Source organism: Mobula birostris, chromosome 1, assembly GCF_030028105.1.
Source record: "Mobula birostris isolate sMobBir1 chromosome 1, sMobBir1.hap1, whole genome shotgun sequence".
In the NCBI taxonomy this organism is placed as follows: Eukaryota; Metazoa; Chordata; class Chondrichthyes; order Myliobatiformes; family Myliobatidae; genus Mobula; species Mobula birostris.
The window spans coordinates 37,788,474-37,806,451 of record NC_092370.1 but is presented as its reverse complement, the minus strand read 5'-3'; the positions used below and the strand labels follow the sequence as shown (position 1 = coordinate 37,806,451).

Sequence of the window (17,978 nt, the reverse complement as noted above, 5' to 3'; positions counted from 1 at the left end):
CCTTTAAATACTGTACTTTTATTTTATTCTGGGACAAAAACATGCAAAGGAAGTTAGAGACAGGAGAGATTCCGCAGATACTGGAAATTTCGAGCAAAGTCAGGCAGCATCTATGGAGGGGAATAAGTAGTCTATGTTTTGGGCTGAGGCCCTTCGTTAGGATTCAAATCGAAGGGATCAGAATCTAGAATAGAAGGAGGGGGAGGGGAAGGGGTTCAATTCTGGCAGGTGATAGGTGAGATCAGGCGGAGGGGAAGGAGGGTGGGTGGGGGAGGAGGGATGATGTGACAAGTTGGGAGGAGACAGGTGAAAGAGATAAAGGGCTGAAGAAGGGATCTATAGGAGAGGAGAGTGGACCATGGAATGAAGGGAAGGAAGTGGAGAACTAGAGGGAGGTGATGGGCAGGTCATAAGGGCAGGTGAGGGGAAGAGAAGGGTGAAAGGATCGCCAGAATGGGGAATGAAAATGGAGAAGAAGGGGCGGGGGGTGCGGGAACAGAGGTAAGTGATATCAATATCAGGTTACTCACATAGAATATGTGGTGTTGCTACTCCAATCTGAGTTTGGCCTCATCATGGAGGTAGAGAAGGCCGTGGACAGATATGTGGATATATGAATAAGAAGTTGAATTGAAATGGATGGCCATCGGAAGATCTTGCCTTTTACAGCACACAGAGTAAGGGTGCTCCATGAAATGATTCCCCTATTTGCGCTGGGTCTCACCAAGGTAGAGGAGGCCAAAGTGGGAGCACTGAAAGCAATAAGTGACCTCAACAGGCTTCCAGGTGAAGTACCACCTTGCTGGGGAGGCTTGTCCCTGCAAATGTGACAAGTGCTACACCTGGCCTTATACTTCCACCCTCACCAGCATTCAGGGTCCTAAACAGTCCTTCCAAGTCTGGTGCTTTCCTTCTTTTTATTTTATTTTCCACAGTCCTGTCCTATTAGGTTCTTTCTTCTTCAGCCTTTCACCTATCACCTATCACCTCCCTGCTTCTCACATCACCCCCCCCACCCATCTACCTTACCCCCCTCACCTGCCACCTGTCAGCTTATACTTCTCCTCCCCCTACCTTCTTATTCTGGTTTTCTGCCCTCTTCCTTTCCAGTCCCAATGAAGAGTTGTGGCACAAAACATCCACTGTTTATTCCCATCTTTAGATGCTGCCTGATCTGCTGAGTTCCTCCAGTGTTTTGGGTGTGTTGCAAAGTAATTTGTTCTACCAAGTTTAATCTATTAGTCTAATGGCCCAAACCATTTCCTGGGAATAGGGTTCTTGTCTCTGTCTTTGTTTGGAAGTTGGACGTTTTGAAATGAATCTGATATTTAATTACTTTTTACATTTCTTTTGACGGCAATTCACCAGTTTTCAATGGATTAAGTATCCCTATTTCAAGTCATAGAGTTACAGGGTTAAAGAACACTACAGTACAGAAGCAAGCCCTTCGGCCCATCTATTCTATGCCAAGCTATCATTCTCCCTAGTCCCATCCATCCCATGCGGTTGGGATTTATCTGTGTTTGCAAATAGTGCTCTGGACTGGTGGAAAGAATAAGTATTTGACATTGGAGTTATTTAAGAAATATTACTTAGTGCTTTTTGAAACCCCCTGGTTTCCTTGGCTGCATTAGTCTTGGGAAAACACTCTCTGGTCCCGCCAAGCTCATGAGATTGAGACAGCTATCCTTCCCCAAAGCCCGGTGTGTGTGGATGCTGTGTAATTTGCTACCCTGTTACAAATTAGAGCTATGAATTAACAGACAGGACACTGCATACGATTAAAGGAATTATATTTATGAATCTTAACTTAACTAAAGGGTTAGTAAAGAGAAACAAAAAGAAAAGGGCCCATTTTAATTAAAACAGTCAAATGTGCCCAAGTCTTGAACTTCTCTGTCTCTCATGCGCTGGGCCCTCAGTCAACATGAAAGCACACGTCATCTTCTGAACTTTGCTCGCATCCATCTCAAACAAACGACTGGTTCTTCCCAGCATCTTCTCTCTTCATCTCCCACAGAACCAAACCCCCCCCCCCCCCCCAAGAGCAACCTTAGTGTCCCTCATGAAGAAAACCTCCCCCTAATTCTACCATCCAAACTGGATGGCACACATTCCTTATCTTCAACAATGACCCAAACAAGCTGCCAGCAGTACTGACTGCTCTTACAGAACTGCTAAATGAAATACATACAGCTTAACAGTAAAAAAAATATGAACCAGGGCATTACACTTAAATTACTTGATACGATCGCTTGGTCCACATCCTGAAATATGAACCAGTGAATTCAGCTGATGGGGAAATGGCTACATTACTAATACAAATTGTCTTTTTTTTCAATTAATGTCGAACAGTATAATGCTTTTGGCTTGATGAGGTATGAAATAGCCTTTTCTATTATTAACTTCTTGGGGTTTGATATTGTTCTTTGTGTTACATTTATTCAACTGTTCATTTATTTCCCACAAATGAATAAAGAACTTTCAATTACATTATAAAACTATATATTTTCAGCATTAATGAATTGAATAATTCAATACTAATTTATGCCACATGCTGTGGATTCAAAAGATTCACAAAACTTTATTGTCTTTCTAACCATGCATCAGCTCTGCAGGGCAGAATGAGACAGCGTTTCTCAGGAGCAGTGCAATCATAACATAACAAATGCAACACTAAATAATAAACATAACAATAAATAGTAAATCACAACAGCCACATGTCAGTTAAAGTCAAGTTAAAAGCGTCCAAAGCAGAGTCAGGTGGAGCAGCTATTTAGCAGTCTGACTGCCTGTGGGAGGAAGCTGTTTAGTAGCCTTGTGGTTTTAGTTTTGATGCTCCTGTAACGTTTGCCTGATGGCAGAAGAACAAACAGTTCATGGAGAGGGTGTGAGGGGTCTTTAATGATATACCGTGTCTTCTGGAGGCATTGACTCTGAAAGAGGTCTTGGACAGAAGGTAGGGAGACCCCAATAACCTTCAAATAAGATGATCAAATAAGTAAAAAAAGTGAGATCATAATTTTTCAGAATTTATGTGCTATTTCAAACATATTTCCTTGGTTAAGGTTTAAAATATAAAACAAAGTTGTGCATAATTATCTTTGCTCTTCTCTCCAGCGGATTATCATAGCAGTGGTCATACAGTGATCAATGGTTGGAAAATACATAACACTGCCAAAAATAAATGGTTCGTCTGCATGGCAAAATCATCAGAAGACAAACAGGAATGGCTTGAGGCCTTTCTAAAGGAGCGAGAACGAAGAAAGAGTAAGCTGTGTAATTTTAGTCTTTGTTAAACATTAATGAAATTAAAGAATCTCTTCTCTACTGCTGTCCTCTGCCTCCCATCATTCCTCAGCTCCCCTCCCTTCGACCCTTGATCCTCTCCCAGCTGACCTCTGGCCCCTGCCTCACTGCCGCACATTCAGGCATCCTTCACTTGCAACTAAACTCTTGTCAGTGCTCCTGCCTACATTCCCTCTGCCAGTGACTTATGGGTGTTCTGGCTATCCATTCCTGAGATAGCGCTTTGGAGAGACAGGCAGGTGACTGTGACTGGAAATGACTGCAGGACATTAGTAGTCCCTGCTGTCCTACAAACTTCGGAAACCAGACTACCTAAAGAGAGCGTGTTTTTAATTTGGGATATTATCATTAGTGTCAAGACCAACTTTTATTGCATATCCTTGATTGTCCTGGTGAAGGTGGTGAGAGCTGTCTTATTGAACTACTGACATGCTACTAATGAAGGAACTCCCATAGTTCTGTTGTGTTGAAAGTTCCAGGGTCTAGATCTGTGATACATTTCCAAGATGGTGTGCAACTTGGAGGGGATCTTGCAGATCTCAGACCTTCTTCGTGGTGGAAGTTGTAATTTGGGAATTGCTCTTTGATGAGCTTGTGTGAGTGATCACCATGCATTTTGTACATGGTATGCAATGTAATAATTATGTGCCGGTGAAGAAGGGAGTGAAAGTTTAGAATAGCTTATGGCATGTTGAACAAGTAGATTACTTTGCCCTGGATTGTGTTGAGCCTCCTGAGAGTTGGCATTGCTCTCATCTAGATAAATGAATGCATTCCATCATACTCCTGACTCATACTCAGAAAAATATTTTTGTGTTACCTGGTGAGTCTCTTCTTGCAGGATAACCAGTCTGATCTGCTCCTGTAGCCATGGTATTTGACTAGTGTAGGTAGTTGAGATTTAACTTGACTCAGTTACTGTGGGAGTTTCATGCCAGAAGCATATTCTACCATATTCCACGGATAAATAGTTGATATGCTACTCCTTGCTATGCTCCACCTGTTCGAGTTCAAGTATTGAATATTGAAAAGCCTAGATAGAATGAATGTGGAGTAGATATTTCCTATAGCGGGGGACCCTAGGATCAGAGTGCACAGCCTCAGAGTACAGGGATGTTTCCTTGGAAAAGAGATAAAGAGGAATTTTTTAGCCAGAGGGTGGTGAATCTGTGGAATGCCATGCCACAGATGGCTGTGGAGGCCAAGTTATTGGATCTATTTAAAATAGAGGTTGATAGGTCCTTGATTAGTAAGGGTGTCAAGGGTTACGGGGAGAGGGTGGGAGAATGGGGGTGAGAAGGATATTGGGTCAGCCATGATGGAATGGTGGAGCAGACTCAATTGGCTGAATGGCCTAATTTTGCTCCTGTGTCTTATGATCTCATTCTTAATGGCAGAACATCAATTATATTCTGTGTTGAGAACAAACCAGTTTTTTTTGTGGAACTGTAGAACAATGAATGTTACGCCCCTGAAAAATGGGGAGAAATAATCACGACAGTGATGTGGTGTTTCCTCATTGAGAGCATTTACTCAAGTGATCAAAAATATATACAAATTACAAAAAAAAATCTTCACAACAAATTGGTTGCGGCAGAATACATGCCCTCTGTAAATTACAGCAATATACAGTATTTTCCTGAGACATAATTCTCATTTTCTCTACTGTTACTGGTGAATAACATGTAGCATTAGCTCAGTAAACTCTCACAAAACTTAATAAAGTTATTAAATAAACAATACACAAACAATTGTGCAAAATACATTTACATATGTACATGTAAACTCATAATACGGCAACAATGATGTATTTTGGATTGTACTCACAAGGTTTGAAACTAGGCGTGGAACAAGATACCTGGATGATGATCTCCGAGAAAGGGGAAAAGTTATACCATATGCTGTGTAAACAGGAAAATTTAATCAAAGACCGAAAACGGAAACTCAGCACATTTCCAAAATGCTTTTTGGGCAGGTAGGATATGAAATTTTAATATTTCCATTAACGGCAATGGTTACTTAATTTTTCTCTGACATTTTCTCTATTTTGCTTCTCTTGAAAATATTCCGCGTCTCATTTAAATGTGCCTTAAATGCCACCGTTGTATGTGCCTCAACCACTTCTTCTGGCAGCTCATTCCATACTCTCACCACCTTCTGTGTGGAAATTTTGCCCCTTGTATCCCTTTTAAATCTTCCCCTCTCACTCCAATTTTCTGACCCCTAGTTTTGGATGTCTCTACCATAGGGAAAAGAATATTACCATCCACCTTATCGATGCCTCTCATAATTTTAAACATTTCTATCTGGTTGCCCCCTCATTCTCCCACTTTCCAAGGAATAAAGACCTACTCTGTCCAACCTCTCCATGTAATTCAGATCCTCCAGTTGTGAACCTTTTATGCACTCCATTGTTGTAAATCTTTTATGTATTCTTTCCAGTTTAACCACATCTTTCCTATAACAGGGTGATCAAAACTGCACATGGTACTCAAAGTGTGTCCTCGCTAATGAGTTATACAACTGTGACATAATGTCTTAGCTCCTGTGCTCAGTGTGCTGACTGATCAAGGCCAGCATGCTAAATGTCCTTTTCACAACTCTGTCCACATGTGACACCACTTTAAACAAACTGTGTACTTGTACTCCTAGATTCCTCTCTTCCATTATAATCCCGAGAGCCCTACCATTCATAATATAAGTCCTACGCGGGTTTGACGTTCCTAATTGCGCCACCTCAGAGTTATTTGTATTGAAATCCATTTGCCACTCCTTGGCCCGCTTCTGTAACTGATCAAGAACCCCTTGTAATCTACGATAAGCTTCTTCACTATCAACACCGCCTCCTAAATTTGTGTCATCTGCATACTTACTGATTAAATCTTGAGCATCCAACTCATTTAAATAAATGAGGATCTCAATTCAAACCCCTGTGGCATACCAGTAGCCTCCATTGCAAGAAACAACCACAGCCACCGCCTTCCTCTTTCTACCTCCAAGCCAACTTTGAATCTACCTAATTAGCTGTTACTAGATTTTGGCATCTGAACTTCCAGACTAGACTGTCATGTGAGACATTGCCGAAGACCTTCCTAATGTCCAAATAGACAACATTCACGGTGCCATCCTCATCTGCCTTATCAGTTACTTTTGAAAGACTCTAAAATGTTCATCAACCATGACTTTCCACACAGAAAAGCCTGCTGACTCCTCCTAATCAGACTCTAACTATCCAAATGTTGCTCGATCCTGTCTTTCGGAATCACCTCCACTAATTTCCCTACCACTGATGTTAGGCTGAACATTCTGTAGTCCCCTGGCTCGCCCTTGCTACATTTTGTAAACAATGGAACAGCATTTGCCACCTTCTAGCTTTTGGGAACTTCAATCATGGTAAACAATGAATCAAATATCCCTGCAAGGACTCCTTCTCTAGCCTCCCACGGTCACAGGATTCATTCAGTCAGATGCTGGACTTATTCACCTTAATGTGCTGTGAGATTAAAATACCTCCTCCCTGGTAATATGAATGTTCTCCAAAACAGCTCCACTTGTTTTCCGTATCTCTTGAGCAAATATTATTTTTCTCCTCCGTATCTACTGAAGAGAAATATTTGTTAAAATCATACCCACCCCCTGTGGTCCAAAACATAGCTAACTCTGCTGATCTCTAAGGGGATCTACTGTCTTCCTAGCCACCCTTTTACTCTTAATATAGCTGTAGAATCTCTTTGGATTTTCCTTAACCATTTCATACCTTCTTTGTCCTATTGATTTCCCTATTAAAGGTATTCTTAATTATCTTTTAGATATGAAGGGATTTGCTCGATTTCAACCTCCTCACCCAATATATGCTTCCTTCTTTCACTTGATCAGAGCCCCAATATTCCTTGTTAGCCGGGGTTCCCTAAGTTTGCCAGGTTTACCTTCTACCCTATCAGGAACATATTGCTCTTGGACACTTGTTATCACACTCTAAAAAGCCTTCCACTTGCCATTTGTTCATTTTCCTTCAAGCAAGCTCACTGAATTGACCTCTGTTAGATCCTGACTAATTTCCTCCAAAATTGGACCTGCTCCATTTTAGGACCCTAACCTGTGGACCTGACCTATCCTTTTCTATTACTGTCTTAAAACTAATAGAAGTATAGTCACTACAGCCAAAGTATACCCTGGCACCCACTTTAGTTACCTGCCCTGTCATGTTTAGAACATAGAACAGTACAGCTCAAGAACAGGCCCCTTGGTCAAACCAGTTAAATTAGTAAACAAATGGCCAACTACACTAATTTCTTCTGCCTGCAAAATGTCGATATCCTTCCACTTTCCTTACATTCATGTGTCTATCTAAATGTCTTTAATGTATCTACTCTACCACCACACCAGACATTGCATTCCAGGCACCCACGACCCTCAGTGTAAAACATTTGCCCCTCATCTCCTTTGAACTTACTCCCCACTCGCCTTAAATGCATGCCCTCTAGTATTAGACACTTCAACCCTGTCTGTCTGCTTTACCTACACCTCACATAAACTTCCATCAGATCTCTCTTCAGCCTCCGCTGTTCCAGAGGAAGCAACCTAAATTTGTCCAACCTCTCATTACAGCACATGCCCTCCATCATTCTTATAGCTGTGAGTAATATTCCTGCACAACTGTTCTTCAAGTTCCCACTAGAGTGATGTTTCCCATTTTGTTAAACCTTAGGTACTGAAATAAGTGCAGTTTAACTGAGTATTCTCTTCCCTACCTTTACCATGTCCCTGGCTATCCTGGTTACTAGACTTGTTCTTGCTGGCTGTTGATTTATTCCATGACTAGCTCCTGCTCAGGTTCCACCACCCTGCCAATCACTAGCAGATTTACCTGCTAGGATACTAGTTCCTCTCTAGTTCAACCTGTCACTCTTGTACTTATCATCTCTACCAAGGAAGAGATCCTCGTGATCCAAGAAAGTGAATTCCTGCCCCCTGCACCATGTTCTCAGCCATATCTGACCTACCCTTCCATTTCCAACCTCACTAACGTATGGCATTGGGAGTAATCTGGAGATTACTACCCTGCTTCTTAACTTACTAATTTAACTTCAAACTCCCTATGTTCATTGAGCAGGACCTCATCCCTTGTATCGTGTAGTGGCTGGTGCTTGTCACTGCATATTTTCTGAAATCAACATAAAATGAAATTGAACCTTGTGATGAAGGAATCAGCACAGCATCTCTCAGAGGAGCTCTTTGGCCACTCTGAGATGGCGTTTGAGAAGGAACATTACAATGCATTTCCTTGAGGCAGACAGCATGGTGACATTAGGCATTGCAACATTGGATTTATCTCCCTTTCTGGAGATGGTCACCATTACCACCTGTCTGCATGCTGTCCTCAACTGCAGAATAGTCAATATCTTCACAATAGAAGTAGATTGATGCTATGGTTTAGTACTTCAACAAAGATTCTGTTTGCATATGAGGTCATTTTTTCAGCTGTCAATGACACATTCAACCTCTAAACTGGTGGGGCAGTACTGAGATTATATCTTTTTGCATCAAAGGAGAACTTACGAGCTCTTCGGTAAAAGGACCGATAGCCCAGACTATCACCTAACTGGGGAGAAGGTTCAAACATCAGAGGTGCAGAGGGACTCAGAAGTCCTTGTGCAAGACTCCCAGAAAGTTAATTTAAATGTTGAGTCTGTGGGAAAGAAGGCAAATGCGATGTTGGCATTTATTTCAAGGGGAATAGAATATTAAAGCAAGCAGAGAATGCTGAGCCTTTACAAGACACCAGTCAGGCAGCACTTGGAGTATTATCAATAGTTTTGGGCCCCATATCTCAGAAACATTGCGTTGTCATTGGAGAAAGTCCAGAGGAGGTTCACAAGGATGATTCCAGGAATGAAGGGGTTAACATATGAGGAGCATTTGGCAACTTTGGGCCTGTACTCACTGGAGTTTAGAAGAATGCGGGGGGAATCTCATTGAAACCTACTGAAAGTTCAAAGGTCTAATTAGGGTGGATGTGGAGAGGATGTTTCCTATGGTGGGGGTATCCAGAGGTAGAGGACGTAGCCCCAAAATTGAGGAGCGACCCTTTAGAACAGAGGTAAGGAGAAATTTTTTTAGCCGATGAGTAGTAAATCTGTGGAATGTTCTGCCATGGACTGTGGTGGAGGCCAAGTCCATCGGTATATTTAATGCAGAAGTTAATAGCTTTCTGATCAGTCAGGGCATCAAGGGATATGGCAAGAAGGCAGGTGTATGGGACTGAATGGGATCCGGGATCGGCCATGATGGAATGCCGGGGTAGACTCGATGGGCTAAATGGCCTAATTCTGCTCCTATGTCTTGTGGTCTTAAAGTCTTCTTCAGGGTGCTCAGACTAATCAGTGCTGACTGCCTCAATGACCATGATAGGCCTTCTTTGTATGGCTGGTCCCTGGGAGTTTGATCTGGGCACTGTGAGGAATTCATGCATATTGAATCTCCTGTTATCTTTCAACCAGATATCAGGAGGGTCTAGAGACTTAAGGGCTGACGATGTCACCGAAGCGTGTTGCAAACCTACTGGCTACCATCCTCGTTCTGACTTCCTATGAGCTGGAAAAATCAGTAATGAAAAGCATGCTTCCTGCTCTGCTGCCACGTATAATCTGGTGAGGTGGGTGGGCCAGCTTTTTGGAGCAGTGCAGTTGAGGAAAATTTAGATATTTATCAGGACATCTTTAACAATGTTTCAATGATCACAACTAGCCAAATCTTCCACTTTCAAATCTCTTACTATCTCTTCTTTCAGTTAGTCCTGACGAAGGGTCTCGGCCCGAAATGTCGACTGTACTTCTTCCTATAGATGCTGTCTGGCCTGCTGCATTCACCAGCATTTTGTGTGTGTTGCCTGAATTTCCAGCATACGCAGATTTTCTCGCGTGTACCCAAATCTACATAGTGGTTGTCAGTGATATTTGAAGGCTGCAGTGAAAACTGCGAATCAAAGCCAGTTTCAGAGATTTGCATTCTGTTTTCTGAGAGGATAAAATCCAGCATGTGGTAGAGTACTGAGTGGCTATTTGGGAGCAGCAATATTTTTAATAGGAACTAAGCATAGCTTTTATACTTTAGTGAGTTTGTCGCATGGCTGATGGAAATTAAAGAGATCAGTAGACCTGAAGAAGGAGTTCATCTGGGCCAAGCGCTGTTGGAGAACGGAATCATCCATCATGGTGAGTGACGTTGGGGTTAGTACTTGGCTGATTGGACATATGAAGCATTATATATTGATTTTATTGGTTTATTATTGTTCCTTGTGCTGAGATACAGTGAAAAACTTCTGGTTACATACCATTAGGTAGATCATGCCATACACAAGTTATGAATGGATATCAAAGTAGACCTTATATAGCTGTATACATAGGTCTACTTTGATATTAATTTATAATCACTCCCTGTGACTTAAAATGTATCTCACTCCAACAATTATTCGAAGGGTCTGTTGGATTCTGATGTTTTTAATTCAAGGTTCTTTCAGAAGTCAGGAAAGAGGCATGGAACAAAGAAAATCTAAACCAGACAGTAGCAGGAGCGGTGCATAGTAGCAAAAGGGAGAAACAAAAGTAAAAAGAACATGACCAATGTGGAACAGCTCTTTTTCTACTACAGAAGTAGAAAAGAAAAATTCCATTACAATTTTTACAGATAAGAGTCAGCCAGTCAGAAACTCCTTATTTAAAAAATGCAGCACCAAGAGAAGTTTCCAGAGCTTTCCAGAATCATACTAATGTATCCACTAGGGGACACACTGAACAACTGCATATACATACTGTGACCACTAGGAAGCATACTAAGCAATTACTCACATATAAGTAATTAAATAAAACACAAGCAGACAATTAATTGTTAAACTGCAGAGAAAATAGCAATTATACAGTCAGATTCAACAATCACCCCTTTGATTCTAAATCACACATTTAGATTCATTACATCTGAAAATACAGAGGTAGAAAAACTTGTGGTATCTACATCAAGTATAAAGTAATCAAACACTACCTTATTTATAAAATTATTAAAGGACATATTCTTCAAAGTATTCACAGGATTATGTCAGGGTTAGGCAGATTATTAGGCATACTTACGTGAGTTTGAACTATTCTATTAATGACTGTTATACAGTACATGTAAAAAAGATGTAAACTATGATAAAACATATTAGTAGGAATATTAGTACTCGTAAGTAGGAGATATTGTAAAAAATGTAACAACAACTAATATCAGAATAAACTTCATAACGTCCAGTAGTTGTTGATTTGCTTGAAGTCTTCTGGCTGGTTAGTGATTTGTTCACTACTACAGACCAGCAGCATAAGCATTATCATTAGCACATTAACTACAGTGCTTATTGTCCTCCTCAAGTGCCACTTTAGCTCACTTGCTGTGGCTGGCGTGTATCCATTTACTTTTGCCGTCTACCTTCACCACTGAGTTGGCGACAGCACTTGATAAGAACCTTCCCATTGAGCTCTCCAGTGGATCGTTATGTGGTTTCTTAATCAGGATCCACTCACCAGGAATCAGGGTGTGTCCTCCTCCTATTGGATCACTCCAAGCAGCAGAAACCTGCTAAGAAGCAGACTGGACAGCTTGTGTTAATTTCACACAATAGTTAACTAAACTGTCTGCCATAATGTGTATGTATATTAGCCTCTTTGAGATTGAGTGCTCCTAGCAATGACGTAGGATGTCCTGTTACCACATCAAATGGACTTACTTTAGTTTTGTTGTTTGGGGTTGCTGCGATGTTACATAAGACTATAGGAAGAGCTGTAGGCCATGGTATGCCTTTCTCTTGATACTTGATGTTATTTGATGATTCCATACTCATTCATCTTGTTCTGAAAATGCTGGGTGATGTGGACAATGAAAAGACCATTCAATGTGGCTTCCCGTCCCATGATCCTTTCCCTTCTCCAGTCTGGTATCCCTTTTGCCAATCAACTTTCCAGCTCCAGATCCACCCCTCCCCTCCTGTCTTCTCCTATCATTTCGGATCTCCCCCTCCCCCTCCCACTTTCAAATCTCCTACTATCTCTTCTTTCAGTTAGTCCTGACGAAGGGTCTCAGCCGGAAACGTCGACTGTACCTCTTCCTATAGATGCTGCCTGGCCAGCTGTGTTCGTCAGCATTTTTTGTGTGTGTTGCTTGAATTTCCAGCATCTACAGATTTCCTCATGTCTGTGTTTTTAAATTCAATGTTCATCAGTTGACATAATTCTTGACAAATGATCTGAGTGAAATGTGTGCCTTGATCAGAGTCAATGTGACATGGCAATCCCCATCTAGGAGTATAGTCCTTGATCACAATTTTTTCTGTGCCTGTGGCAGTGGCTCTTCTTGCTTAAACTTAAACCCATCTTGAAAAATTGTCCACTATTACCAGTACATCTGAGTATCCTCGACACTTTGGTAAAGAAATGTAGTAAGCTTGACCAGGTTGGGCAGGGCACTTAGTTTTGATAGCTTTTCCACTGATCCTGGATTTGTTTTCTGGTACAGGTTTCCCCCGCCATCCGAAGGTAAAGTGTTCCTATGAAACAGTTCGTAAGCTGAAATATCGTAAAGTGAAGAAGCAATTACCATTTATTTATATGGGAAAATTTTGTAAGCATTTGCAGACCCAAAAATAACCTACCAAATCATGCCAAGTAACACATAAAACCTAAAATAACAGCAACATATAGTAAAAGCAGGAATGATATGATAAATACACAGCCTATATAAAGTAGAAATACTTTTCCACAATCATTACTGCACTGTTCTCCGTAGCGAAAATCTCGCGCAAGCGCCGTCAGCAGAAAATCTCACGCAAGTGCTGTTGGCAAAAACACGGTGCAAGCGCTCTCCAGTAACCTTTAAACTATGAAGCTGCCAAATAACACATAAAAATACACAGCTGATATAAAGTAGAAATAATGTATGTACAGTGTAGTATCACTTACTGGAATTGGGAAGACAGCGCTGAGCACACTGATAATGATGTGTTAGGCTGAGTCGGAGCTTGGGTGGTCCAGTGGCCCCCACCCTCCAGGCCGCCGAGCGATACATTGCCGTGAAGCATGCAGGGGTGCAGCGGTAGCTGGGAGGCACACAGCACATCTTTAAGAAAAAAGCCGAAATAAACATGCTAATTAATTAGGTGCCGCCCAGCACGTAATTGTTGGCCCAGATCAGTGCCGATTTCCGATTGCGTCATCTCTGATCTGGGCCGACAATTACGTGTCAGCAGCACCTAATTAATTAGCATGTTTATTTCGGCTTTTTTCTTAAAGATGTGCTGTGTGCCTCCCAGCTACCGTTGCATTCAAAGGGAATCGGTATCTGTCCATAGCCTGGGGATTGGGGTGGTGGGACACTGGGGTGTCATCTCGTCATTGTCTGTTTCCATTAGGGCAGGCAGGTCATCTTCTATCTCTGCCCGCCTCAATGTCGAAGGTCGAGGTTTGTCGTCTGCTGTGGCTGATGTGGAAGGCTTGCTTGACTGCTGAGCCTCGCGCATTTTTCTGTCACACAGTTCTTTGTAAGGACTCAAGCCATCCTGCAAATATCCTCTAAGCCGATGTACCCTTTCAAAATTAAAGTCGTACTTTATCATTACTCATTCCGTTTCGATTGTTATCCTTTTTTCTTCCAATTGCATCAGATCTTCATCTATCAGATCTTGGTCATGGGATGCCAAAACCTCTTCAACATCATGTTCATCAGCTTCCACAAGCCAAACTCACGTTGTCCTTACTTCGTTCACCACGATCGAAATGCTTAATTATGTCTAGTTTTACGCTAAGTGTAACACCCTTACGAGCTCTTTTAGGCTTTTCCGATACCATAGAACTCATCTTGCAAATGACTACTCACAGGCATGTGTTGAAGCAATGCCGGTGAGGTTGCAGTTCCGAATCCAGGGGAGAGCGGCTGCTCGGGGCACGCGCTGCCTTTTATCGCACGCTGATTTTTTTCGCAACAGTGAAAACACCTTCTGAAAGTGAAAATAGGGTACTAATGTAGGTCTTTCATAACAGTGAGGTTTCGTAAAGCGAACGTTCGAAAAGCGGGGGATACCTGTATGTCATACATAATTCAAGCATTTATCGAGCTTGACTGCTGAGCCTCGCGCTTTGGAATGCACACCCACTGGGTGAATCTGCCGATCATCTTTTACACTCCAATGTGCCCTAGGGAGTGTTTCTGCCGTGCCAGATAAGGGAGCAATGTAGTTGGAGCTATTAGCTTATGACTAGTGCCGTATCTCCAAACTCCATCACTGTTTAACTTCCCACTATTCTCCTTCCAGAACCATATTTCCTGGTTAGAGCATTGAGATTGAACCTCTCAAATATCTTGTATGTCTGTCTATGATACAGAGTTCAACTTCATTTCCATAATTCCAGTTGTCAGATTCACTGCACATGTTCTTGGTACTTTTATTTTCTTTACTTCTTTCCGTGATGCCCTTTTTGCAATTTTATTAGCCAATGCATTCCTATGACTTTCCATTGTAGTCATTTTGAAGTGGTTTTTACATTGTAATAGAACAACTTCTGACAGTTGTTGTGTGACGTCATAAGTATTTGTACCAGTTGGACATTCTTTTTTTTTATTTTTTTAATATAATTTTTATTAAATTTTCAAAAAGAATACATGAAAAGATAAAATCTACCCACCCCCCCCTCCCCTTAACCCTCCCCCCTCCCATATATGTCCTACCTAAAAAGAAGAAAAGAGAAAAAAAAGAAAAGAACCGCCTGGTTATTGGAAGGTTTCCACATGCTCCATGGGATTCAAAATAAATTTGGTATAATTATTCGTTACTTTCCCCAAGTAACCAAAGTCTCTATCGGAGCACTTAAATATGCCATCCTATCTTTTGTAAATAAGGGCGCCAAATATTCAAAAATGTTACATATTTCTCTCTTAAATTATAAGTAATTTTTTCAAGTGGAATAGAACTAGCCATTTCATTATTCCAACGATCCATACTTAAATACGTATCAGATTTCCAAGTAACTGCTATAGTCTTCTTAGCTACTGCCAATGCAATTTTTATAAATTCTTTCTGATATTTATTCAATTTAAGTTTCGGTTTTATCCCTTCAATATCACCTAATAGAAATAATACAGGGTTATGTGGAAGTTGAATTCCAGTAATTTGTCCCAATAAGACTCTTAAATTTATCCAAAAGGGTTGTATTTCAAAACAAGACCAAGTAGAATGTAAAAAAGTGCCAATTTCTTGATTACACCGAAAACATTTATCAGATAGATTTGAATTTAATCTATTTATTTTTTGTGGTGTAATATATAATTGGTGTAAAAAATTATATTGTACTAATCTAAGTCAAACATTTATTGTATTTGTCATACTGTCAAGACAAAGTCTTGACCAATTTGTTTCATCAATATTAATATTCAGATCTGTTTCCCATTTTTGCTTTGACTTATGGATTCCTTGTTTAATTGTCTGTTCTTGAATCAAATTATACATACAAGAAATAAATTTTTTAATTTTCCCTTTTTGAATTAAAATTTCAATTTCATTAGGCTTTGGCAAAAACATTGTTTGACCCAGCTTACCTATTAAGTAAGCCCTTAATTGAAAGTAACAAAAGAAAGTATTATTAGATATTTTATATTTATCCTTTAATTGTTCAAATGACATCAATATACCTCGCTCAAAACAGTCTCCTATAAATTTAATCCCTTTTTGGTACCAATTATATAAAAGTTGATTATCCATTGTAAAAGGAATAAGTCTATTTTGGAACAAAGGTCTCCTTGCTAATAGAGATTTCTGTGTTTCCTTATCAACATTTATCTTATTCCATAGATCAATCAAATGTGTTAATATAGGAGATTCTTTCTTTTCCCGTATCCATTTAGATTCCCATTTATATATAAAATCTTCAGGTTTATTTTCTCCTATCTTGTCTAGTTCTATTTTAATCCATGCTGGTTTTTGATCATCGAAAAAAGATGCAATAACTCTAAGTTGATTTGCTTTGTAGTAATTTTTAAAGTTTGGAAGTTGTAATCCTCCTAACCCAAATTTACATGTCAGTTTTTCCAATGATATTCTTGACATTTTACCTTTCCAAAGAAATTTTCTCACACATTTATTTAACTCTTGAAAAAATTTCTGTGGCAATTGTATTGGTAATGTTTGAAACAAATACTGTAATCTAGGAAATATATTCATTTTTACAACATTGACTCTACCTACTAATGTTATTGGTAGTATCATCCATTTGTCAAGATCTTCTTGAATTTTTTTCAACAGTGGCAAATAATTAAATTTATATAAATTCTTTACATCATTATCAAGTCTTATACCTAAATACTTTATACCCTTTACTGGCCATCTAAATTGGGTTACTGATCGACACTGACTATAGTCTCCTTTAGTAAGAGGTAAAATTTCACTTTTATCCCAGTTTATTTTGTAACCTGATACCTTCCCATATTCATCCAATCTAGAAGATAATTTATGTAACGAATGTTGTGGGTTTGTTAAATATATCAAAACATCATCGGCAAAAAGATTAATTTTATATTCCTCTTGGTTAACTCTAAAACCCATAATATCTGGATCAATTCTAATTAGTTCTGCTAATGGCTCTATCGCCAATACAAATAAAGCAGGTGATAGTGGACAACCTTGTCTAGTTGACCTTTTTAACTGGAATGGTGTTGAAATTTGAGAGTTTGTCACTACTTTAGCTTTAGGGTTAGAATTTAAAGTTTTAATCCAATTTATAAAAGATGGTCCTAACCCATATTTTTCTAATACTTTAAATAAAAAATCCCATTCTAATCTATCAAATGCTTTTTCTGCATCCAAAGCTACTACTATACTCTTCTCATCCCTTTTTTGTGCCAAATGAATTATACTGAGTAGCCGAGTTACATTATCTGCCAATTGTCTATTTTTAATAAATCCTGTTTGATCCATATGTATTAATTTTGGTATATATTTAGATAATCTATTCGATAAAATTTTTGCTATTATTTTATAATCCGTATTCAATAAAGAAATAGGCCTGTATGATGTTGGTTTCATAGGATCTCTGTCCTTTTTTGGCAATACTATTACAATCGCTGTTGAAAAAGATTTTGGAAGTCTATGTATTTTTTCTGCTTGACGTATTAGTTCCATAAAAAGAGGAAATAATAAATCTTTAAATTTTTTATAAAATTCAGGTGGAAAACCATCTTCTCCTGGAGATTTATTACTTTGGAGTGATCCTAAAGCTTCTTCAACTTCTTTTAATGTAAAAGGCATATCTAATCCCCTCTGTTCTTCCAAATTCAATTTTGGAAGAGAAACTTGTGATAAAAACCTTTCTATCTCATTAACATCATTTTGGGATTCTGATTGATATAATTCAGAGAAAAATATTTTAAAGGTTTCATTTATTTCAAGAGGTTTATAAGATATTTTATTTTCCCTTGTTCTAATTGCATTCTTGATTGGGGTTCGTACAGCTGTAAGAAATCCTCTTTGTCTCCATAAGTTCCCAGACTCATTAACAACTCCAAAAGCATATCGAGAATCAGTGTAGATATTAGCTGATCTTCCTTATGCCAACTTTTACGCTTCAGTCAAAGCTTTTAGTTCTGCCTCTTGCACAGAG

At 39.6% G+C, this 17,978-nt stretch overlaps 1 protein-coding gene across 4 annotated transcripts in view; it reads left to right on the top strand.

Annotated features, from left to right (window-relative positions):
• Nucleotides 1–17,978, top strand: part of prex2 (phosphatidylinositol-3,4,5-trisphosphate-dependent Rac exchange factor 2) — a 407,250-nt gene that overhangs the window by 137,725 nt on the left and 251,547 nt on the right. For all 4 annotated transcript variants that reach the window (XM_072254160.1, XM_072254142.1, XM_072254151.1 and 1 more), the window contains 3 exons: nucleotides 3,121–3,270; nucleotides 5,140–5,284; nucleotides 10,423–10,523. In XM_072254160.1, the coding sequence (XP_072110261.1) occupies nucleotides 3,121–3,270; nucleotides 5,140–5,284; nucleotides 10,423–10,523 (396 nt within the window). The remainder of the gene's footprint in view (nucleotides 1–3,120; nucleotides 3,271–5,139; nucleotides 5,285–10,422; nucleotides 10,524–17,978) is intronic.